We start from the raw sequence: 25,560 nt of genomic DNA on the forward strand, positions 1-25,560 counted from the left end.
CACCGAAACCACAGGCCACCCTGGGGAGAAGTGATGTCTCTGTGTTACTGTGTTTTCTTATCATATCACGGCATAACCATATAATCTCTTTTGATAGTTTTATAATATTCTCAGCGAGGATGACAGCCACTTGTACTGAAGCGTGCTTATGCCATGCCCACCCAGCACCTTGCTAAGCACTACATACACACACTCCTCCATGGCCATCATAAGTGGATCCCTCACTTACAAACTGTCCTTGTTACCAAATGCAAGTCTGTGTTCCCAATGCACAGAGAGGCCAGGAAATACCAAAATTCTAAGAGTTTGGAGCAGAGAGAGGTTTACTGAGGGCAACGCAAGATGTGTGGCTCACGCCTTAACAACCCCAAGTTTTCCGCAAAGCCCTTTTCTAGGAAAGGTGAAGGAGGGGCACGGGCAGTTGTTGCAAGCTTCTTGGTGTCAGGTCACAGTCAGTAGCAATGCTCCTGTATATCTACCAAACGAACGCTATTCTCTGTTCTGACAAGAAAAGGCAAGGTCCCAAGACACAACTTTCATCCTCCGAAGTCCTGATCCTGGCTAAGAGAAGGCACCCCAGTGGGCCCCAGTGGAACCAGGACCACTCAGTCGCTCACTGACAGCTGGTTGCTGTGGGAGGGACTCACTGCGGCACTGACCAATGGCCGAGAGGGAACCAGGATCACTAACTGTCGCTCACTGACAACTGGTTGCTTAGGGGCGGACCCACCCCAGCACGGACCAATAGTAAGGGTTCCTGGTAAGGGGGTGCGGGTTAACTGTGCACAGCAGCAGCCCCTGCTAAGGTCTGCGCTCCGCCACGCTCCACTACACTCTTAGCTCTACTGTAACTGCTCTCGGCTTGTGGCCAGCAGAGGTTGACTCAGCCTGCAGTGGGCCCCAGGGCTCCTCTGCCTTTGAATGAGTATCTTTGCCCACAGTCCAGTGGCCACCCGCTCTGGTCCAGGGACCACTACAAAAGACTGGGAGGATGGAGAGAGCTGAGAAACTCTCCTCTGAGGGCACAGTGGGTCACCATTCTAACCTTATTTATTTTGATTTGCTGGCTCAAACTTCTTCCTGTCTGCTTTGTCCGTTTAGGATAATTGGATGCGCAGGGTGGCTCACACTGACCACATCTGTATTTTGAAGCTGAGTCAGAACACCTTACCGAGTGGCTCTGTGTGGCAGTCCAGCTCATGGCACAGGTAAAAATAAAGGGACCTGTCACCACACGCTACACAGTTCTGTTTATAGTGCTGCATAATTGACATCCTCTCTCAGCACAGCTGATTCTGAGTCATGGTTGAGTCAAGACAGCATGTGGCCCCTTCACTAAGCTGACAACTCATGGGGGTCTGAAGGGGGCCTGTTTTGTGTTGTGGGTTTTGTTTTGTCTTATTTGGCTGTTGTCTTTGGTGCAGCCAAAGACTTGCTGGCCAGAGGCTCAGTTGTGTTCGGGGAGAACCTATGTGAGCCTGTGTACATATAGATGACCGGTTTATTCCGAGTTCTACATTATGCCGGCCTCTCAAGCGCTCAGCAGTCCCTTTCCCTATGAATGTTAGTCTACGTCTTGATGCAAGCAATGAAGGACACCAAAACACTCCTGACCTCTTGAAATCACGATCCTCTGTCATATCTCACAATGTTTTATACCTCTCTTACCAGAGTCCTTCCTGTATGCTGACTCCAGGAAATTAACTATTTAAGGAAGTAATAAAAACACAACCAAGGGTTCATTCTGTGCTAGGGACTAAAGGCGGTCCTGAGGACACAGAGGTAAGTAAGAAGCCTGCCCTCAGGTTTGGGCTCATTCTAGCAGACAGGCAGGTGAGTAAGTGACCACAATACTCTACTGCAGTTTTTCGCAAGAGATAAGAGAAATATGAGGCAAAAGCACCCAGGTCAGAAGGCAGAAGGTCTAAGGTCATCTGCAACCCAACTGTGGCACAACGGAGACCAAAAGCCCCTCCAGCCTGTGGTGATCAGAGCCACTATGGGAAAGGGAGTGTCGGGACAGGGTGACCTGCATCTGAAGCGAGCCCTAACCCTAACCCTAACCCTCAGAGCAGCCTTGGGCTTCCCAGGTGGCTCAGTGGTAAGAATCTGCCTGCCAGTACAGGAGGTGAAGGGGACACCGGTTCAGTCCCTGGGTCAGGAAGATCTCCTGGATGAAGGAAACGGCAACCCTCTACCGTCCGCTTGCCTGAAGAATCCCATGGACAGAGGAGCCTGGTGGGTTGCAGTCCATGAGGTTGCAAAGAGTTGGATATGACTTACCACACACACAAGCAGTGCAGCCCTATGTGTGGGTCACGTGCAAAGCTGTGCACCTCCAATGTTAAGAGGGAGCCACAGAACTTCACAGACAGAACCCGGTCCACGATGTGGCCAGCATGGTGACCAGTTGTACGAGCTCCCAGTATCACTAGGATACAAATAACCAATAGAAGGAAGGCCTGACCTTAGGCTGGGGTCACTGGGGAAGAAGGCAGAGCAAAGGGCAACATGATTATACAGAGAGCAATGAGCCCAGAAAGGCAGAAAAGGCAACAAATCTCTCAAGGTGAACCAGCAAACTAAAAGTTCACAGACAAAGTCTAGCCCTAGGGAAAACCGGCCTTTCCTCAGCGCTCTCTGTGACAACCCTTCAGAGTGTGTGCTTCCCAACCTTGCAACTCTAGACTGTGCTGGGCCAAGCCCGAGTCCAGGACGCAGCACTCCAGCAGGGAGCACAGAAAGGGATCAGGGTGCCTCAGACTAGACCCACAGAACAAGCACTTAGAGATTCTCCAGCCGGTGAACCAGCAGGCAAAGACTTGACGACACAGGAGGAGTAACCCCCCTTGTTAGCATGAAGAGCCAGGGTTGCAACAACATGCGGGGGGCAGGGAGGAGTGGGTCTGGAACTCAGGGTTCGACGGGCTGTCTCCTGGCACTTCTGTGTCTAGGGATAACAGTAAATAGGCAGCGGCAGCAACCACAGGCGGACTAGAGCAAGGCCACCGAGGGCTCAGCCCCCTCGGCATCAGGGCCCGGCGACAATGATGGAGAGGCGGGGGAGTCCAGACGGGAATCTGGGGCCAGCAAATGACTGTCCACTAACGGCCTCAGGACAAGCTGCGCCAGGGGGACAGGATTTACTGCTCCGACATGCCTGTGAGGTCTCTTCTTTAAGATTCCCAACAGCGATGGCCTCCAAGAGTCCGTGACTGAGTGGACAGTGTCAGGCAAGAAGAGGTCTCAGGAGAAGAGCAGACTATAGCAAACGCTTATGGTGTCCCTCATCACACACCCTTGGCCCATCTAGTTAATGACCCCAAGGGCAATTCCCACGACCTCCGTGCTCAGACAATTCAGAGGTGCATTCCCCAGGGATCCCCAGTTGGGTTGAGCCCCAGCTGCCTCCAACAGCTGCCACTGAATATGGCATTCTTATGTCAGCTCTCTCTCCTTCCACACGAAGCTTCCCCTCTCCCATACTTCTGATTGCTGGGGCTTGCCTATCGTTAAATTACTTCACCCAAGTTCCTACCTCAAATTCTGCTTTGGAGAAAAAAACCCAATGGCTCAGGTATACAAGGAGGCGTTTATAAAGATAGTCTCTACAGTGCTGTTGGAGTTACCAAACATTAAAGACAAATCCAAATGCCCAACAGTAAGAAAAGGTAGATAAATGATGATGTAATCTTATGACCATACACTCTACAACAGTTGAAGTTAATGATCTAGCTCTCTATGTATGAAAACTGGTAGCACTCAAAAACAGAGCAAAAATTAAAGATGCAAACTGAAGAGTATACAGCATATAACATACCATGTAACACGTAGCCGGGAGGAGACAATGAGCTAGAAAGCGAAACAAAGAGCCCCTACCCACCACATCCACCGCCGGCAGTCACACCCTCTGCGTCAGCAGGGCAAAGGCTAATAAGAGTTCTGCCAAAAGAACCCACTGGTCAGAGCACATACCCTCTTGCAACAACACAAGAGAAGACTCTACACATGGACATCACCAGATGGTCAATACAGAAATCAGATTATATTCTTTGCAGCCAAATATGGAGAAGCTCTATACAGTTAGCAAAAACAAGACCAGGAGCTGACTCGGACTCCTGATCATGAACTCCTTATTGCCAAATTCAGACTTAAATTGAAGAAAGTAGGGAAAACCACTAGACCATTCAGGTATGACCTAAATCAAATCCCTTATGATTATACAGTGGAAGTGACTAAATTCAAGGGATTAGATCTGACAGAGAGCCTGAACAACTATGGATGGAGGTTCATGACATTGTACAGGACGCAATGATCAAGACCAGCTCCAAGAAAAAGAAATGCAAAAAGGCAAAATGGCTGTCTGAGAAGGCCTTACAAATAGCTCTGAAAAGAAGAGAAGCCAAAAGCAAAGGAGAAAAGGAGAGATACACCCATCTGAATGCAGAGTTCCCGAGAAGAGCAAGGAGAGACAAGAGAGCCTTCCTCAGCGATCAGCGCAAAGAAACAGAGGAAAGCAACAGAACAGCAAAGACTAGAGGGCTCCTCAAGAAAATCAGACATACCAAGGGAGCACTTACTACAAGGATGGCACAATAAAGGACAGAAATGGTATGGACCTAACAGAAGCAGAAGAGATTAAGAGGTGGCAAGAATACACAAAACTGTACAAAAAAGATCTTCATGATCCAGATAACCACGATGGTGTGATCACTCACCTAGAACCAGACATCCTGGAATGCAAAGTCAACTAGGCCTTAGGAAGCATCACTATGAACAAAGCTAGGAGTAGAGGTGATGGAATTTCAACTGAGCTATTTCAAATCCTAAAAGATGATGCTGTGAAAGTGCTGCACTCAATATGCCAGCAAATTTGGAAAACTCAGCAGTGGCCACAGGACTGGAAAAGGTCAGTTTTCATTCCAACCCCAAAGAAAGGCAATGCCAAAGACTGTTCAAACTACCGCACAATGGCAGTCACCTCACTTCAGTTCAGTTGACCAGTCGTGTCCGACTATTTGCAACCCCACGAATCGCAGCACCCCAGGCCTCCCTGTCCATCATCAACTCCCGGAGTTTACCCAAACTCATGTCCATTAAGTCAGTGATGCCATCCAACCATCTCATCCTCTGTCGTCCCCTTCTCCTCCCACCTTCAATCTTTCCCAGCATCAGGGTCTTCGCAAATGAGTTAGCTCTTTGCATCAGGTGGCCAAAGTATTGCAGCTTCAGTTTCAGCATCAGTCCTTCCAATGAATATTCAAGACTGATTTCCTTTAGGATGGACTGGTTAGATCCCCTTGCTGTCTAAGGGACTAACAGTCTTCTCCGACACCACAGTTCAAAAGCATCAATTCTTTGGCGCTCAGCTTTCTTCACAGTCCAACTCTCACATCCATACATGACTACTGGAAAAACCATAGCTTTAACTAGATGGACCTTTGTTGGCAAAGTAATGTCTCTGATTTTTAATATGCTAGCTAGGTTGGCCATAAGCTTTCTTCCAAGGACCAAGCGTCTTCTAATTTCATGGCTGCAGTCACCATCTGCAGTGATTTTGGAGCTCAAAAAATAAAAGTCTGTCACTGTTTCCCCATCTATTTCCCATGAAGTGATGGGACCAGATGCCATGATCTTAGTTTTCTGAATGTTGCGTTTTAAGTCAACTTTTTCACTCTCCACTTTCACTTTCTTCAAGAGGCTTTTTAGATCCTCTTCACTTTCTGCCATAAGGGTGGTGTCATCGGCATATCTGAGGTTATTGATATTTCTCCCAGCAATCTTGATTCCAGCTTGTGCTTCTTCCAGCACAGCGTTTCTCACGATGTACTCTGCACAGAAGTTAAATAAGCAGGGGGGGCAATATACAGCCTTGATGTACTCCTTTTCCTATTTGGAACCAGTCTGTTGTTCCACGTCCAGTTCTAACTGTTGCTTCCTGACCTGCATATAGGTGTCTCAAGAGGCAGGTCAGGTGGTCTGGTATTCCCATCTCTTCAAGAATTTTCCAAAGTTTGCTGTGATCCACCCAGTCAAAGGCTTTGGCATAATCAATAAAGCAGATGTTTTCCTGGAACTCTCTTGCTTTTCTGATGATCCAACGGGTGTCGGCAATTTGATCTCTGGTCCCTCTGCCTTTCTTAAATCCAGCTCGAACATCTGGAAGTTTACAGTTCACGTACTGTTGGAGCCTGGCTTGGAGGATTTTGAACATTACATTAGCATGTGCTGCTGCTGCTGCTGCTATTGTGAGATGAGTGCAACTGTGCGGTAGTATGAGCATTCTTTGGCATTGCCTTTCTTTGGGACTGGAATGAAAACTGACCTTTACCAGTCCTGTGGCCACGGCTGACTTTTCCAAATTTGCTGACATATTGAGTGCAACACTTTCACAGCATCATCTCTTAGGATCTGAAATAGCTCAACTGGAATTCCATTACCTCCAATAGCTTTGTTCGTAGTGATGCTTCCTAAAGCCCACTTGACTTCACATTCCAGGATGTCTGGCTCTAGGTGAGAGTGATCACACCATCGTGATGATCTGGGTCGTGAAGATTTTTTTTGTACAGTTCTTCTGTGTATTCTTGCCACCTCTTAATATCTTCTGCTTCTGTTAGGCCCATACTATTTCTGTCCTTTATTGTGCCCATCTTTGCAGTAAATGTTCCCTTGGTATCTCTAATTTTCTTGAAGAGATCTCTGGTCTTTCCCATTCTACTGTTTTCCTCTGTTTCTTTGCCTTGATCACGGACGAAGGCTTTCTTCTCTCTCCTTGCTATTCTTTGAAACTCTGCATTCAAATGGGTATATCTTTCCTTTTCTCCTTTGCCTTTCGCTTCTCTATGCCTTACTAAAGCCTTTTCCCCCTGAAACCCACTGAGTCCCAAAAGGTATCAGTATTTGATACCAATACATTTCAAGGGGGTGGGGAAGATGCTCCCAAACTGAAATGGTTTACAAAACCATTTCAGTCACTCTGCACAACCACCCACGTTACCCAGAGGTCCTGAAGAGCCATGATAAACCACCTCTGCCGCCCCACCCTGAGGAAGGAGACCTCAGCCCCACACCAGCAGCATGACATTACTGCGAAGCGAAACTCCAAAAGCGCCCTCCCACTGCACTCTTCAGTGGACAAGGAGCTGAACTCTCCAGGGCCACGTTACTGCCCCCACCCTTCCAGGACTACTTTCCTTTTTTCCCAGATTTGGTTCCAAGCACTTCATGAGTGTCAGTCACCTCAGCTCATCTCAGGCTCTGGAAACAGAGAGCACTGTGTGGCATGGAGGAACACGTGAATCAAAACCCAACTCACTCTGAGTGTACTAAGAACATGAGATGCCCAGTTCCCTCTTCTTTTCTTGGAGGAAATTTGACAATTCAGAAACATTGTTTTACCAGTGATAATTCTCAACTAGGAAGCAGAAAAGACCAGTGATATTTCCACAAAGCCCTTCCATCATGCTGGCTGAGATTCAGCTCAAGTAAGTTCTTCTGGGCATGGCAGGGAGAAGAATAATTTGACACACAGAAAACTGAGATATAATGGACAGTGAATTACACAGATGGCTAGTGTTTCATGAGTATGTCAAATCCAGGCAACCAATACCCCCATCTGGATAAAGCAGGTTTCCCTCACTTCAGAAAATTCCCTCATGCTCCTTCCCAGTCAGCCCCCAGCCTCCTGTGACAACCACTGTTCATGCCTTCATTACCAGTCAGCTACACAGAGAAGGTCAGCTTCGCAGGACTTCACAGAGCCATGGAGCATGCACTCTTTGTCTGGCTTCTTTCATTCGGTGCCTTCTGAGCTCTGCCCGCACTGCTGTGTATACTGGTGATTCAGTTACCAGACAGTTTAGTCATCCGCCCACTGACGGACACTGCAGTAGGTTCTAGTACTTGGCTATTATCAACAAAGCTGATACAAGCACTCTTTCACAAGTCATGTGGACATATATTCTAAGATAAATACCTAGGGTTATGGGCAGGAGTATGTTTCAGATCACATCAGATCAGTCGCTCAGTCGTGTCCGACTCTTTGTGACCCCATGAATCGCAGCACGCCAGGCCTCCCTGTCCATCACCAACTCCCGGAGTTCACTGAGACTCACGTCCATCGAGTCAGTGATGCCATCCAGCCATCTCATCCTCTGTCGTCCCCTTCTCCTCCTGCCCCCAATCCCTCCCAGCATCAGAGTCTTTTCCAATGAGTCAGCTCTTCGCATGAGGTGGCCAAAGTACTAGAGTTTCAGCTTTAGCATCATTGCTTCCAAAGAAATCCCAGGGCTGATCTCCTTCAGAATGGACTGGTTGGAGTATGTTTAACTTTATAAAAAACTGCCAAAGCGTTTCCCAAAGCGGTTGCACCATCCACGCTCCCACCAGCAATGGACAAGACCCCCAGCTGCTCTACAGCCTCACCAAAAGATGTCAGTCATTTCAATCCCAGCAAATCTAATGAGTTTGCAAAGGTATCTTATTATGGTTTTACTAGTTTATAACAGCTTTACTGAGATATAATTAAACAAAGCATACAATTCATTCACTTAAACTACATAATTTTATCAATTTTGGTATATTGCATTAACTTAATTGTGGTAAAATACGTATGTATTAAGGGCTTCCCAGGTGGCGCTAGTGGTAAAGAACCTGCCTGCCAAAGCAGGAGACCCAAGAGATGCGGGTTTGATCCCTGGATAGGGGAGATCCCCTGGAGGAAGTAATGGCAATCCACTCCAGTATGCTTGCCTGGAGAAGTCCATGGACAGAGGAGCCTGGCGGGCTACAGTCCATAGAGTCACAAAGAGTCGTACACGGCTGAAGCAACTTGGCGACAGTAGCAAGTATATATTAGGTTGGAACAAAAGTAACAGCAGTTTCAGACTGTGAACTGTTGTCATTATAAGTAGGCGCAAACATCTTTATTAATCAAAACAGGAACCATTACAATCAACACATTTTTACCAATGAGAAATAAGTTTGTTTATTCTTGTAGCATAAAAATCTGTACTTCAGGATTCCACAGACTCTTGGAAAGCATTTTCTGCCTCCCGTGGTTGTGTTTTCCTTGCAGAAAGTTGTCCAGATGCTTGGAGAAGTGGTAGTCAAGCAGCAAAAGGTCAGGTGACCATGGCGGATGAGGCAAAACTTGACAGCCCAGGTCACTCAGCTTCTGCAGCACTGGTTGTGCGATGTGCAGTCAGGCACTGTCGTGGGAAGAACTGGGCTCCTGCTGCTGACCGATGCCAAAGCAGGCGCTGAGTTGCCAGTGCATCTCATCAGTTTACTAAGCGTACTTCTCAGATGTAACGGTTTCACTGGGATTCAGAAAGCTGCAGTGGATCAGACAGGCAGCAGACCACCAGTGACCGTGACCTTTTCTGGTGCAAGTTTGGCTTTGGGGAGTGCTCTGGAGCTTCTTTTTGGTTCAACCACTGAGCTGGTTGTTACCAGCCGTCATATAAAATCCACCTGTCATCGCACATCACAACCTGATTGAGAAATGGTTTGTTGCCACTGCATAGAGTAAACAACACTTCAAAACGACAATTTTTTGATTTTGGGGTCAGCTCCTGAGGCACCCACTTAGTGAGCTTTTTTCACTTTTCCAATTTGCTTCAAATGCCCAATGACCACAGAATGGTCCAGGCTGAGTTCTTTGGCAACCTGCTGAGTAGTTGTAAGAGGATCCGCTTCAGCGACTGTTCTCAGTTGGTCGCTGTCACCTCCCAATGGCCTGCCACTACATTCGGCATCTTCAAGGCTCTCATCTCCTTTGCAGACTTCCTGAACTACCACCACTGCACTGGACGTTTGGTAGCAGTTACTGGGCCAAATGTGTTGTTGATGTTACCAATTGTCTTCACTGCTTTACGACGCATTTTGAACTCGAATTAAAAAAAAACCACTTGAATTTGCTTTTTGTCTAACATCATTTCCAGTCTAAAATAAACAGCAAGTAATGTCATTAGCAAAAAAAATAAAGTGAGAAATGTGCATTAAAATGATGTATAACACAACGAATTTAAGAATGTATTCCAATATCAAATGGCAAAGTTCAACAATGCCAAACCAAATTATTTTTCCACCAACCAATAATATACAATTTTACATTCTGACCATTTTTCAGTATAGAATTGTGGCTTTAATTATATTCATAATGTTGTACAAACCTCACCACCAATTCCAAAAATTTAGTATTCCAAACAAATTTGGTAACTATTAAACAATAACTCTTCCCTCCCCGCCAACCCGGGTAACCTCTAATCTCCTTTCTGTCTATGAATTTGCCTATTCTTAGCTCTTCATAGAAGTGGAATCATACAATATCGGTCATTTTATGTCTGGCTTCTTCCACTTAGCCTGTTTTCAAGGTTCACCCCATTACAGCATGTGCCAGTACTTCATTTCTTCTTATGGCTACACAGTATTCCACTGGATGTACACATGACACTTTAGCCATTCACCTGTTGATGGACACTTGAGTTGTTTCCATCTTCTGGCTATTATGAATAATGCCTCAGTGAAAACTGGCATACAAGTATCTGTCTAAGTTTTTGCTTTTAATCCTCCAAGGTACATACAGACCTAGGAGTGGAACTGCTTGATGGTATTCTATGTTTAGCTTTTTGAGGTACCATAAAATTATTTTTTACATAATAGCTGAACCATTTCACATTCTCACCAGCAATGTACAAGGGTTCCAAATTTTCCACATTCTTACCAACAATTTTTTTCCTTTTTTTTTTTAGTAACAGCCATCCTAAAGAGCATAGAGTCCACTCTATGTTTTTGTTTTACTTTGCATTTTCTCAATGATTAATGATGTTGAGTACTTTACCATGTGCGTGTTGGCCATTTATATATCTTCCTTTCTAAACCAGATTTTTTTCCGCCCAATTTTTTACCAGACTGTCTTTTGTTACTGAGTTTCAGGAGCACTTTATATATTTTAAGGCAAATTCTTTGACAGGTATATGTGTTACAAATATTTTCAATCTATGACTTGCCTTTTCCATTTTCTTATTGGTATCTCTTGATAGGCAGAAGTTTTTTTAATTTTGATAGTCTAATTTGATAATCAATTTTTCTTGAAAGGTCAATGTTATCTGTGTCCTGGATAAGACATATCTGCCTACACACAAGATTACAGATATTCTCCCATCTTCTAAACATTTGATAATTTTAAATTTTATGTTTAGGTCTACAATCCATGTGGAAATATTTTTGTGAATGGTAAAAGGTATGGGTCAAAGTTCATTTTATTTCATTTAGATATCAAGTTGTCCTACCATCATTTTTTGAATGAAATTGTTTTTAGACTGATTTTGGTTTGGAGCTTGCACATAGTTTGGAAACAGTCTTAACATTCCTTATACGACATTCAGCATTCAATAAAGAGAAGACCAGATGACTACACACAAGAAGACAGAAACTGACAACAGATACTTATCAGGCATGTTCTCTAAAATAAGTATAATTAACATGCTTAGGAAAGTAAATGACTATGAATTTCAACAGAGTAATCCATTTAAAAAATCAAATAGAAATTCTACAAAACTCAAAACTACCTGAAACTAAGAATACAATAGACAGCACATGGGACACAGCAGAACCCAGAAGAGAGAACGGGAAGGCAGGAGGAAATTTTCAAACCAAAGCTCCGAGAGAACTGGAAAGACAGAAGAGAGGCTTTGAGATATACACAACACAGTGAAAGGTTTAATATATGTGTAATTAAATTCCTTGAAGGAAACGAAAGAATGAGAGAGAAGCAACAGCTGAAAAAATACTGGCTGACAATTTCCTAAACTGTTCAAAGATACCAAATTCAAGAAGCATTATCCAAAGAGGGTAATTACAAAAAAGCCAACTATTTCTGTCTTCACGGGCCTCCATTCTGGAAGAAGACAGAGCATAAATAAGAAACCTCTATTAGTAATTCCATAGTGTGTAGAATCTAGTAAGTGCTTTCTTTAAAAAAAAAAAAAGAAAATAGGGTTTATAAGGTAAAGGGGCTCCAAAGCATGGAGGGGAGGGAAGCGTCTGCCCTATTACACGGTATACACAAAGCCTGGAAGGAAGAAATCGGGAAAATACTTCTGACTAAATACACATTAACAAGAAGAAAGAACCCATACTGACAGAAGATGAAAACAATTTACCAGTTCAAGTATGGAACAAAAAGACTACACGTGCGCCATGAGTAACTGTGCAGCGTGTGCTCAGTAGCATCCTACTCTCGGCGACCCCGTGGACAGCAGCCCACCAGGCTCCTCCGTCCATGGGATCTTCCAGGCAAGAATACTGGAGTGGGTGGCCAGTGCCTTCTCCAGGGGATCTTTCCCAGCCGGGGACAGAACCCAAGTCTCTTGCACCTCCTGCACTGGCAGGCAGATCTTTACCGCTGAGCTACCTGAGAAGCCACATAAATAATGACTTATACAAACAGCAGTAATTCCACAAGACTTTGTTAAGAACCTACAATTATCAGACTGTATGCTAGATGCTAGGGACCCAAGCAATGTGATCAACTCACTTTACTCAACAAGCTTATCAGATGGAAGAGCAATAATGTATCAGTTTAAGCATGAGAAGATTTATGGAAAGCAGGACCCGAACAGTACACTAGCTCATGAATACTCAAGAATCCTACAGAAAAAAACACAGTAGCATTACTCAACAGAACTTGCCGTGATGATGGGAATAATCTGTATCTGCATGGCCCGAGAAGGTACCATTAGCCACGTGTGGTTACCAGTACTGAGAATGTGGCTGGGACAAGTAAGGAATGGAATGATTAATTTTACTTATTGCTGATTAATTTAAATAGCCACATGTGAGCAGCTTCATGGATAGTGGAAGTAAAGAGCATCACTTGGCTCTACACTTGAATACAGGGGAGCTTCCTGGTGGCTCGGACAGCAAAAAACCCACCTGCAACGAAGGAGACCTGGGTTCAATCTCTGGTTTGGGAAGATTTCCTGGAGAAGAGAATGGCAACCCACTCCAGCATTCTTGCCTGGAGAATCCCCATGGACGGAGGAGCCTGGCAGGGCTACAGTCCATGGGGTCGCAAACAGTCGGACACAACTGAACCACTAAGCACACTGCTACATAACAAATGAGCCCCAAACTGAGCAGTCTAAAGCCATCCCATTCATGGTCTCACACAGGTCAGATTCCCTTAGCACTTGTACAAACAGCTGCGGGCTTGACTGGGACTAAGGATCTGCTTCCAGGATGCTCCTCACATGGCTGCTGGCAGGAGACCTCAGTTCCTCACCGCAGAGACCTGTCTAGGTGGACCCCTGAGTGTCCTTATAACACGGCAGATGGCTTTCTTGGAGCAAGCAATCCAAGAGAGAAAGCAACGAGGAAGCTTCAGGGCCTTCTGTGCTCGGAAGTCACACCCTGTCACTTCCCCCACATCTAGTATTTAATAGCAAGTCACTAAATGCAGCCCACGCTTAAGGGGAGAGGTCAAATTCTCTCTTACTTTCCTCAGTGTGATTCCTGTGTCTTGCGTTTTTCAGTTTGCTACTGTGGTGCCTCATTCTGCTTCACTTTATGTCCCATCCAGCCTCTGACACCTCCGCCCATCCTCCCTCTGGGTCCATCAGCACTGGATGGATCTTCTCAGAGCAGCTGGCTTCTGGAAACCCTGAGACCCTTCTGAGAGGCAACTAGTGATGTGCTCAGACACGCTGAGAAGCAGAGGCAGAACCAGAAGCCTGTCCTCACAAACCCTCATCAGGGGCTCTCTGCACCACCACATACTATCTGCCTCCCGACTCCAAGACCTACACATCAGGTCACCTCTCCCGGCCTTCAACTCTTCCTGAACTAGGACAGAGTTCCTGCCTGCCCCAGGAAAAACTCAAATATGGGATGCACCTTCACCTCTTCTCATTCTTCCCCAGCAATCCAACTGGTCCCTGAGTCTTGTCCATTCAATCTGGTAAAGATGTTTCAGTATCTATCCTAGCCATCCCCCATAGACAATACCCTAAATTCCAGCAGTTTTCTCTTTCACTTGGGCTTCTCCATCAAGTCGTCTGCCTCTAGCCTCACCCTAATGTATCTCTCACAATGGCAGCCAGAGATCTAATACACAGATTTGCCAGGCCACACCCTTGAAAGAAACTTCCATCGTTGTCTTTGATCAGTTGCTAAGTTATGTCTCTTAAGGACCCCATGGAATGCAGCATGCCAGGTTCCTCTCTTTGCAGTTTGCTCAAATTCATATCCAGTGAGTCAATGACACTATCTATCTCATCACCTGCCGCCCCTTTCTCCTCCTGCCTTCGATCTTTCCCAGCACCAGGGTCTTTTCCAATGAGTCGGCTCTTCACATCAGCTCTTCACAAAGTACTGGAGCTTCAGCATCAATCCTTCCAATGAATATTCAGGACTGATTTCCTTTAGGATTGACTGGTTTGATCTCCTAGCATGGTTCCCCATAAACTCCCCTCACAAGAAGCAGAGTCAGGAAAGGCCTTGTAAACTGCCTCAGGGCCTTGGATTTTATCCTTCAGCTTATAAAAAGGAACTTGATATTTGACTATGTCCTCTCTACCAGATGCCTTATCTATGTTATTTCATTTAAACTCAAAGATCATGCAAAATCAGCACACTGTTCCTCTGCACATACTGTTCTTTCTAATTAGCCCTCTCATCGGTAAGCCTAGAAGCCATAGTAACCTAAGGCCTTTCCCGGACCACAAATCTCTCCACCAGATCCACAGTTCCCCCAGCTCCACCATCTCTTCTTGGCTAGACCCTCTTACAATTTGTTTACACGGCAATTACCCTAACCTGCTTGAAAAAAGGGATATCACATTCATCTTTGCACCTTCGGCCCTAGCAAAGAACCTGCTTCAGAGCAGGTCCTCAGTGAAAGTTGATGATTGGTTGACTAAAAGGAGAGTCCATCATGGTATAGATATCCTAAGCATTAAAGCAATCAACAAATCTCTCTGAGGTATCACATCAATTAACTTATTTCCCCAAAAGCCAAAGGAGCAGTGCCCAGGGTTCTTAACACTCTTTGAATTGCTCAACACTTACTGTGATTTGAGGCAGAAGTGCTCAGACCAAGTGAACCTCTAAAAACATCTGGACTTCTCCCACACCCCCTCTACTCTTTGCACATACTTCTGCGATTCCAGAACAGGGCTTCCCAACAAAACTTACGGAGAACCATCCATAAATGTGTTAAGGGATAGTATCAGCTAACTTGATTTAATACTATGTGTCAGATATGTGCCAAGGCCTTAATATGCATGAGTTCACTTAATCTTGACAACCTCACCAGCAAAGTACTGTCCAACCTCAGTCCTATTAAATAGACACACAAACTGCGGCCCAGAGAAGACTAGAACAAAATTAAACAGGCACTAACTGGAGATATCAGGTACTTTGTATTTTGACGTGCTTTATTTCATTTATTTCTCTGTACAATTTAGCAATGAAGTCGTGTATTACATTTCCATTTTTAGGCAGGAAATCTTAAGGCTTGGAGAAATGGCACCATAACGCATCGTTTGTAGGGCTAGGAGCCAAATCCAGATCTTCAGACTCCTGGGCACCTTTTACAACGGAGATCTGGCCCTTCTGTGGCTGAGTCGGGACTGAAGTGGCCACTGTGCAAAGCGGGGCCACCACTGGGGACGCAGAGCCTGGGCTCACAGGACGAACGGAGTGACGCCGCCTCCCACCTGGCACATCTGCAACGTCTGTCTCCCCCAGCTGCACGTTCCGCTGCTTCTGGGGGCCTGCCAGTCTGTTCCAGCCAGGCCAAGGAGACCATCTTGCACGTTATCCGGGCGCCATCACCGCGGCTCAACTAACCCAACAGGCAGGAGGCGGCGAAGGGCTCGCTTGGATCGGTCCCCCTCCCTGCGCCCGGCCTCACGCCCGTACTGACGAGTGGGGAGCAGGTGTCACCCCCGCCCCCCAGCCCGGGGCCCGCTGGTGAGGCGCCGAGCCGCCACCCCGCCGCCGCCCCGGGAGGAGGGGGCGCCCCCGCCCCGCTCCCGCAAGCCCCGCCGGGCCGCCCCCGACTCCCGCGCCCTTACCGATTCCGCTGCTCTTTAAAGAGCGCCGTCAGCGCGCGGAGAGCCTCCAGGTCCTGGATGGGTGCGGGCATCATGACGCCCGACAGCCTGCCGGGCGGCGGCCTGGGCGCCGCCATCTTGCCGCTCGCAGCTCGGGCCGAGCGGCCGACGACGAGGAGCCGGAGAAGGAGGGGCAGGAGGGCCGGCGGGAGGGAGCGCGGGCTGCTGCCTCCGCACGCCGCCGCCGCCGCCTCGGCGCCGCTGCAGCCCGCGGGCCCGGCCGGGAAAGCGCGAGACCAAGCGCCCAAGCCTCGCCTCAGGCCGGAGGACGCGACGGCGCGGCGAGGGGAGGGGGCGCGGGCGGAAGTCCCGCCTGCGGGGAGGGGGGCGCCGGCCGGAAGTTCGCCCTGTGGGGAGGGGGCGCGGGCGGAAGTTGTGTTTGCGGGGGTGGGGACGTCAGGAGGGCGGAGGGCCCCCAAGGAGAAGTCGGAGGGGTGGCCCCGGAATGGGGACACCCTGAGCGGGGCAATGGGGACGGAGAGGGTCTCCATGGGAACGGGTGTGGGGGACGAGGGTACCCTGAGGGGGAGATGCTGGCAGACGGGGGTCTCCGCAGGAGGGGATGTGAGGAAGGCTGGGGAGTCCTGCAGAGGCTCCCCTGGAGGAGAGAAGGCTGAAGACCTCGATCCTGCGGTCGGGAGGGTTGATCAGGGCTCACACCGACCCCCTGGGAGCTGGAGCAGTCTGTGTCCATCTTGCAAGTCTCAGTCCCTGGAAGCTCAGTTCCCAGTTCTTCAGTCAGTCAGTTCAGTCGCTTAGTCGTGTCCAACTCTTTGCGACCCCATGGACTGCAGCATGCCAGTCTTCTCTGTCCATCGCCAACTCCCAGAGTTTACTCAAACTCATGTCCATAGAGTCAGTGATGCCATCCAACCATCTCATCCTCTGCCGTCCCCTTCTCCTCCTGCCTTCAATCTTTCCCAGCATCAGGGTCTTTTCCAATGAGTCAGCTCTTTGTATCAGGTGGCCAAAGTATTGGAGCTTCAGCCTCAGCATCAGTCCTTCCGATGAATATTCAGGACTGATTTCCTTTAGGATGGACTGGTTGGATCTCCTTGCAGTCCAAGGGACTCTAAAGAGTCTTCAACAGTGCAGTTCAAAAGCATCAATTCTTCCCCACTCAGCTTTCTTTATTAACAGTCTTAGTGATCACTTACAGGTGGTGGCTCAGATGGTAAAGAATCTGCCTGCGATGCAGGAGACCGGGTTCGATGCCTGTGTTGGGAAAATCCCTGGAGAAGGGAATGGCTACCCACTCCCATATTCTTGCTTAGAGAATTCTGTGGACAGAGGAGCCAAGTGGGTTACAGCCCATGGGAGCACAAAGAGTCCAACATAACTGAGCAGCTAACACAGATGGACAATAACAGATCATTTATCAGGCCTGCTTGGGGTGAGAATACTGTTGTTTCAGCTCATTGGTGGTGGTTTAGTCCCTAAGTTTAGCCTTTGCAGCCCCACTGACTGTAGCCCACCAGGCCTCTCTGTCCATGGCATTTCCCAGGCAAGAATACTGGAGTGGGTTGCCAGTCCCGTCTCCGGGAGATCTTCCCGACCCGGGCACAGAACCCACGTCTCCCGCACTGCAGGTGGACTCTTTACCACTGGGCCCCCAGGGACTCTGTTCCAGCTCATTAAGGGCTTTATATACGATTTGAAGTCAAGGAGCTTAATTCTACAGAGTTAGGCTAAGAATTGTGTTTTTCTAAAGGAAGTGAGATGAGATGGTTGGATGACATCATCAACTCAAAGGACGTGAGTTTGAGCAAACTCTGGGAGATAGTGAAGGACAGGGAAGCCTGGTGTACTACAGTCCACGGGGTTGCAAAAAGCCGGACACAACTGAGTGACTGAAAAACAAAAAAGGGCAATGAGTATATTTTACAGGAATCAGACAAGGCTTCTGTAGGGGTGCTGGTAACTCACTCTTTTCACTGCATGAGATTCACTTCTTTGTCATATCATGTTTATGTACTTTGAACAGACATTGTTGCCAGACCCCATGCTAGGTACAAGACGAACTGTGATCTCTCAGCATCTGCATGGCATTGGGTCCAGGACACCCCCTTACCCCCGCAGACTCCAAAAACCACGGATGTTCAAGTCCCAGAGTCAGCCCTCCATATCCACAGATGCTGTGACTTGTGGAGACAGAGGGCCAACTGTGTAAAGATCCGTAAGAGATGATCCCAACCCTGAAGGGACTCACCGACTATTCAGAGAGAGAGGCAAACAGCATTGAATACAGCTGATTACTGCTATAATAGAGGACTGGACAAATTGCTGTGAGGCCAATTAGAATATATAAATAATACTCTCTACATTTCGACTTGAAGTGTAGGGGTGTGTTTATGACACGTTTTTGATGTTCTTTGCTAAATAAAATTTAAAGGCCTGATAGACACCACCAGAATATGCAGGAAAAATGAGACATGAACAAGCAAGTCAGCTGAGACTATAATTCAGCCCTATCCATTTAACTGACGATATATTCATGAATTCCACAAATATTTCTACGTACCTACTTTGTGCCAGGCATTATATCGCCTAGAGATGCTCAAGACCATCCAAAATGTTTAACAATCCTTAAACTAACAGGGCAGGATCTCCTAATTTTTTCCCGAGGAACAGGGAATAGTAAAATGTATTGTCACCAATCAAGATCTTACCCCTTAGTTTTCCATCCTCAATTGTAAAACAAAAGTAACTACTCTGATTCTTCTAGAAAACATGTCCCAAACATTCAAATTCATTACCTGTAATATTGCAGTATGAACATGACTGCTCTCTTTGCTTCTTCTCTTGTCTCCCTCCCTATAAGTCCTTTAAAAATGAGTCAACATTTCGTTTTGCTCAAAACCATCCAAAGGATTTCCATCTCACTCAGAGCAAGTGTCAAAGTTCTTCCAGTGGGAGTGTCCCTTAATAGGCTGCCTCCCACACCGATTCTGATCACATCTACTAGTCTCTTCATCCTCCACTGAGCTTCAGCTACCCTGCCCTCCTTGTCCTCCACCTGGGGAGGTATGCTCCTGCCTCAGGATTTTGCACACGCTGTGCCTGCTGCATGAAACACTTCCAATGCTTATCTAGCACATACTTGCCTGGTTTATTTCCGTCATCTGCTCCAAAGATCTCTGGATGAGTTTCCCTTGTCAGTCTTTAAAATCGTAGCATACCACCCAAATTCCTGATCCTCAGGAATTTTTCTTCATCGCCCTTAACACTTCCTATGTCACATCCTTTACTTGTTTATTTATTTGTTGTTACCATTTCGTTTACTCCCAAAATGCTTAAGCTACACAAGGACAGAGACCTTGCTTTTTTTTACTTTTATCCCTTCAGCCTCTAGAAAAGGACTAATTATGTGGTAACTGCTCAATAAACATCGCTTAAATTAATGAGCAAAAATATTTTAAAATATATTTTCGAAAAGGAGAAAGAAAATAACACGCCTCCAGAAGTGGGCGAACAATCCGAACAGTACAAGAAAGAGGAAAGATGGAAGATAGGAAGAAAAAAATCATCAAAGGCCATGAAAAGAAAAACAGAGACAATAACAGGACAGGCTAGAAGTATAGGTGAGTATGAGAAACAGAAGGATGTGAAATTGGTCAAACCGTGGAGTGTTACTGACTGCTTGGAACTGGCTAGAGGATTTCAACCTTGGATGAGCTGACAGAACTAAGTTACTACTTCACTTGGGCTAAATAGCATTTTTTTTAGCGTTTTAAAAATGTTTTATAATGATGCCTTATGATGAACATGCTGCCATGTGGATGTACATGAATTAAACTTTAGGTGAAAATTTGTGGTATGTTCGTGTCTTGAGCCTGCGGCAGAAGAACTGGATCTGCCACGATTCAATAATCAAGAAATGAAAATAAATTAAAAAATAGGAAAAAGAAATAAAGGAAAGGGACTTCCCTGGTGGTGCAGTGGTGGAGAATCGACCTTCCCCTGCAGGGGACGCGGATCTGATCCCTGGTCAGGAAACTCCATCCCCCACACCGCAGCCAAGTGTTCACATCCTGCAACTAAAGGCCCTGTGTACCACAACTGAAGGCCTCACATGCTGCGACTAAGGCTCCACGAAATAAAGAAATGTTTTTTTTTTTTTTTTTTTAAAGAGAAAGAAAGCATATGCCAAATATCAGCTCCTCCTCCAAAACATGATGTTCAGTGGATGCTCAAGTCAGCCCATACCTCTCTTTGGCGCTAACTTTGGAGAATCCCCCTCGTGCTACACATGTGTTTATGTACTGTCCTTTGAAACTGAGATCCTCAAGGCAGGGACTTTAACTCCCTTATCCTGTTCAGGATCAAGTTCAAAGCCTTGTGCCTAGATTCAACGCTATAAATATTTGTGAAACTGAAAACTTTGAAGACCAAAGGAAAAAATAACAGAATAGTGTAATTGTTAAGAGCGGGGATCAGCAAACTGCAGCCTGCAAGCCAAATCTTTCCCACTATTTTCATAAATTTTATTGGAAATTGTCACACTCGTTCATTATACATATTGCCTGTGGCTTCTTTGACGCTGTAGTGACAGGGTTGAGTAGTTGTGGCAGAGACTGTATAGCCTACAAAGTCTAAAATATTAAAACAATTAGGGGATTTCCCTGGTGGTCCAATGATTAAGACTCTGAGCTCCCAGTGCAGGGGGCACAGGGTGCGTTCTGTGGTCAGGATCCCCTAAGAACCCACATGCTGTGCCATGTGGCCAAAAAAAGAGAAAAATTAACTGCTTGGCTGCTTGGTTTTCCATAGGAAAGGTTTGCTAACCTCTGGTAAAAAGCGTGAGCTCTAGATCATTAGGCAATCTTGGATGATGGGAATTGTGTCTTCATCTCTCAGCACCTAACTTTGGACAAATAACCACCTCTTAAAACCTATGTTTTCATTTGTAAAATGGAATATTAATAACATCTACTTAATTTAGTGGTTTGGAGGATTCAACGAGATAGTCTGTGTCAACCCAGCGTCTGTCATATATTTAGCTCTAGAGCTAAAGAGCTTTAGGCTAAGTGAAGTAAGCCATTCACAAGAAAGACAAATACTGCACAATTCCACTTATATGAGGTGCTTAGAGTAGTCAAAAGTCATAGAGCAGAAAGTAGAATGTGGCAGCCAGGGGCTGAAGGAGGAAAGAATGAGGATTTTTCTTTTTAATGCATGTAAAGTTTTCAACTTCAAGGTGAAAAGAATTGTGGCGATGGATGCTGGTGATTATTACACACTAGCATTTAATATCATTGAAATGTACACTTAGTATGGTTCAGATAGCCAATTTTAGGTTATGTGTATTTTATGCCATGGTTTTCAGGTAAAATATAAGTAAGAGAACTCCTCTCCAACAAAACTACGCCACGGGAAATGCTAAGGAAGCTTCTTTGGGCTGAGGGAAAGGCTACAAACAGAAATGCAAATCCTGACAAGATGGAAGAGAGTTGGAAATGGTAAATACCTGGGTAAATGCAGACAGCCGTTTTCTTCTATTTGCTCTTTTCCTCTTAATTGTTTTATAAACTGGTTTATAATAAAAATTAGACCATGTTCTTGTGAGGTTATAAATGAAGTGTAACAGCAATAATAGAAGAGAGAAGATAATGACCTACGAGGTCATTGTGTAATAGATTCCTTGCAGCAACTACTTCAAAAATTCGAAGAATCATAGATAAGATGCCAACAGAAAAACTGAAATGGAATTCCTAAAAACATTCCAGGAACTTCCCTGGCGTTCCTGCGGTTAGGCTGCCTTCCGGTGCTCGGGGTGCCGGTTCGGTCCCTGGTGGGAGCTAAGATCCCCCACCTGTGGTTGTTTGGCACTAAGTTATAGCGAACTCTTCCGCAACCCCAGACTGTAGCCCGCCAGGAGCCTCTGTCCATGGGATCGCCCAGGCAAGAATACTGCAGTGGGTTGCCAGTTCCTTCTCAAGAGGATCTTCTTAACTCAGAGATCGAGCCCAAGTCTCCTGCACTGCAAGCAGAGTCTACCATCTAAGCCACTAGGGAAACAGGATAAGGTTAAAGCAGCATTTAAAAGGAAACATAATTTTAAATGCATAGATTGGAAAAGTAGAAAGAGCTCAAACACATTATCTAAGCTTTAACCTTGCATATATGTGTACTAAGTCACTTCAGTCGTGTCTGACTCTTTGCGACCCCATAGACTGTAGCCCCCCAGGCTCCTTTGTCCACAGGATTCTCCAGGCAGGAATACTGGAGTGGGTTGCCATGCCCTCCTCCAGGGGATCTTCCTGACCCAGGTGGGTTCTTTACCACTAATGCCACCTGGGAAGCCCAAGCTTTCACCTTAAGATACTAGAAAAAGGAGAGCAAATTAAACCCAAAGCAAGCCAAAGGACGGAAACAGTGAAGATAAGGGGGAAATCATTGAAATAATGAAGAAAATAATTGGAACTTTAGTGAAAGCAAAAGCTAGCTCTTTGAAAAAGGTAATAAAATCAAGAGACTCATAGTTGGGCTAATTTCTTAAGAGGAAGATACAAATTTCCAGTATCAGGAGTAAAAGAGAAGACATTACCCGAATCTAGAGACATTTAAAGAATAATACGGGTACGTTATGGACAACTTTATGGTGATAAATATGACAATCTACATGAAGCAGACAGATTCTTTGAAAAACAGAAATTGCCAAAACTCACCCAAGGAAAAATATAAAGCTTGAACAGCCTGCTATCAATTAAATAAATGGAATTTATAAATAAAAACCTTCCCATAAAGAAACTCCAGAGTGACATGGCTTCGGTGGTAAATATTACCACGCATTTAAGAAAGAAATAATATCCATTCAACACAAACTATTTCAGAAAAAAAAGAGGTAACGTCTCTCAACTTATTTTATAAATCTAGCTAGTATTATCCTGATTCTAAAAGCAAGCAAAGACCTCATAAGATAAAAAAAAAAGAACTATAGAAATATCTCTCATAACCATAGACGCAAAAATTCTTAACTAAATATTAACAAATCAAGCTATATATTAAAAATGCAAATATATCAGGACCAAGTGAGGCCATATTCTGGGAATGTAAAATTAGGTTAACATCCCAAACTCAATCAATATATTTCACCATGTTAGTAGATTAAAGAGAAAAGGCATATTATCATTTAAATAGATGCAGGTAAAAGCATTTTATATAATTCAAGAGGCTTTCTTGGCAAAAACTCCCAGAAAGGTAAAAACAGAAGGGAATTTTCAAAACCTGTTTAAGAGCATATACAAAAAACTTATACGCGACATCAGATTCAGTGGTGAAAGACTGTGCTTAACAAGGTAAGGATTCATGCTCTTACTATGTCTATTTAACATTTACTGGAAGTCCTAGTCAAGACTAGAAAGAGAAATGGAAGATATATAAATTAGGAAAGATGAAAAAATGTCCTTTTTGCAGACCACTTAATCATGTTTGTAAAAATCCCTAATGAATCTATAAAAACTCTACTGGAACTAGTAAGAGAGTGTAGCAGGGTTATATATGAAAATCAATTGTGTTTTTATATACTAGGGATGAACAATTACAAATTCAATTTAATGAGCAACTTCACTTACGATGACATCAAAAATACCTAGGAATAGGGACTTCCCTGGCAGTTCAGCGGTTTAGATGCTATGCTTTCAGTGTAGGTGGTATGAGTTCAATCCCTGGTTAGGGAACTAAGATCCCACATGTCATATGGCCAAAAAAAGAAAAAACTTAGGAATAAATTTAAGTGAAAGATATTTAAAACCTGTACAATGAAAACTATAAAACATTACAAAGAGAAATTGAAAAAGACCTAAATAAATGAAAATATATACCATGTTCATAGATTGAAAGACTTAATATTATTAAGATGTCAGTCCTCCTCAAATTGATCTACAGAGCCATGCAGTCCCAATGAAAATTCTAACAGTCTTTGTGATAAGACATTGACATTTAAAAATCTGTATGAAAGGACAAAGAACCTGAGATAACCAAAACAATTTTGAAAAATAAGAACAAAATTGAAGGCTGCAAGCTCTGTGATTTCAAGACTTTCTCTAAAGCTACAGTCATCAAGACAGTATGGAACTGGCCCTAGATGGATGGAGCAGAATAGAGAACCCAGAAATAAACCCACACTTCAACAGTCAGTTCTTTTTTGGCAAAAGCACCAACGTAATTCAAAGGAGAAGTCAATGAAATACCACTATGCATCCATTAGAAAGGCTAAAAGGTAGGAAGACAGTAACAGTGTTATTGGTGATGCAGAGAAACTGGTGGGACTGGAAGCTGTATGGCCGCTTTGCAAAGCAGTACGACAGTATCCTTAAAATGTACGCGTGCAACATGACCCAGCATTTCCTTATACACAAAGTACACGTACATACTTTTCTACACAGAGACGTATATAAAAATGCTCTTAGTAACATTATTCGTAATAGCCTCAAGCAGGAAGTGATCCAAATGTCCATCATCTGGTGAATGGGTAGACAAATGATGGTTCAATTCAGTCCAGTTCAGTCGCTCTGTCGTGCCGACTCTTCGCGACCCCATGAATCGCAGCACGCCAGGCCTCCCTGTCCATCACCAGTTCCCGGAGCTTGCTCAGACTCACGTCCATCGAGTCAGTGAAGCCATCCAGCCATCTCATCCTCTGTCGTCCCCTTCTCCTCCTGCCTTCAATCTTTCCCAGCATCAGGGTCTTTTCCAATGAGTCAGCTCTTCACATCAGGTGGCCAAAGTATTGGAGCTTCAGCTTCAGCATCAGTCCTTCCAATGAATATTCAGGACTGATCTCCTTTAGAATGGACTGGTTGGATCTCCTTGCAGTCCAACGGACTCTCAAGAGTCTTCTCCAACACCACAGTTCAAAAGCATCAATTCTTCAGCACTCAGCTTTCTTTATAGTCCAACTCTCACATCCATACATGACCACTGGAAAAACCATAGCTTTGACTAGATGGATCTTTGTTAGCAAAGTAATGTCTCTGCTTTTTAATATGCTATCTAGGTTGGTCATAGCTTTTCTTCCAAGACGCAAGCGTCTTTTAATTTCATGGCTGCAGTCGCCATCTGCAGTGATTTTAGAGCCCAAGAAAATAAACTCTGTCACTCTTTCCATTGTTTCTTCATCTATTTGCCATGGAGTGATGGGACCAGATGCCATGATCTTAGTTTTGTGAATGTTGAGTTCAGATGGTGGTATTTCCACAGAATGAAATGCTGCTCAGCAATAAAAAGGAACAAAATATTAATGCATGCAATGACATGGATCATTACATCATGCTAAGTGAAAATATCAACCACAAGACTACTGTATAATTTCGAAATTATGGAAAAGGCAGAACTTACAGTGGCAGAAAGAAGTCGCATGTAGGGGTGAGGCAGGATGATATGGAGGGCTGCGAGGAAGCATTTTAGGGTAAAGGAACTGACCTGTATCATGATGGTG

General features: G+C 45.1%; 1 protein-coding gene across 1 annotated transcript in view; it reads right to left on the reverse strand.

The window, feature by feature from the left end:
* ATXN10 (ataxin 10) overlaps positions 1-16,432 on the reverse strand; it is a 142,118-nt gene extending 125,686 nt beyond the window's left edge. The window contains exon 1 of the mRNA XM_027540514.1: positions 16,083-16,432. Coding sequence (XP_027396315.1) covers positions 16,083-16,198 — 116 coding nt within the window. The 5' untranslated portion in view covers positions 16,199-16,432. The remainder of the gene's footprint in view (positions 1-16,082) is intronic.
* Positions 16,433-25,560: the final 9,128 nt, after the last annotated feature.

Source organism: Bos indicus x Bos taurus, chromosome 5 (assembly GCF_003369695.1).
Source record: "Bos indicus x Bos taurus breed Angus x Brahman F1 hybrid chromosome 5, Bos_hybrid_MaternalHap_v2.0, whole genome shotgun sequence".
Taxonomy (NCBI): Eukaryota; Metazoa; Chordata; class Mammalia; order Artiodactyla; family Bovidae; genus Bos; species Bos indicus x Bos taurus.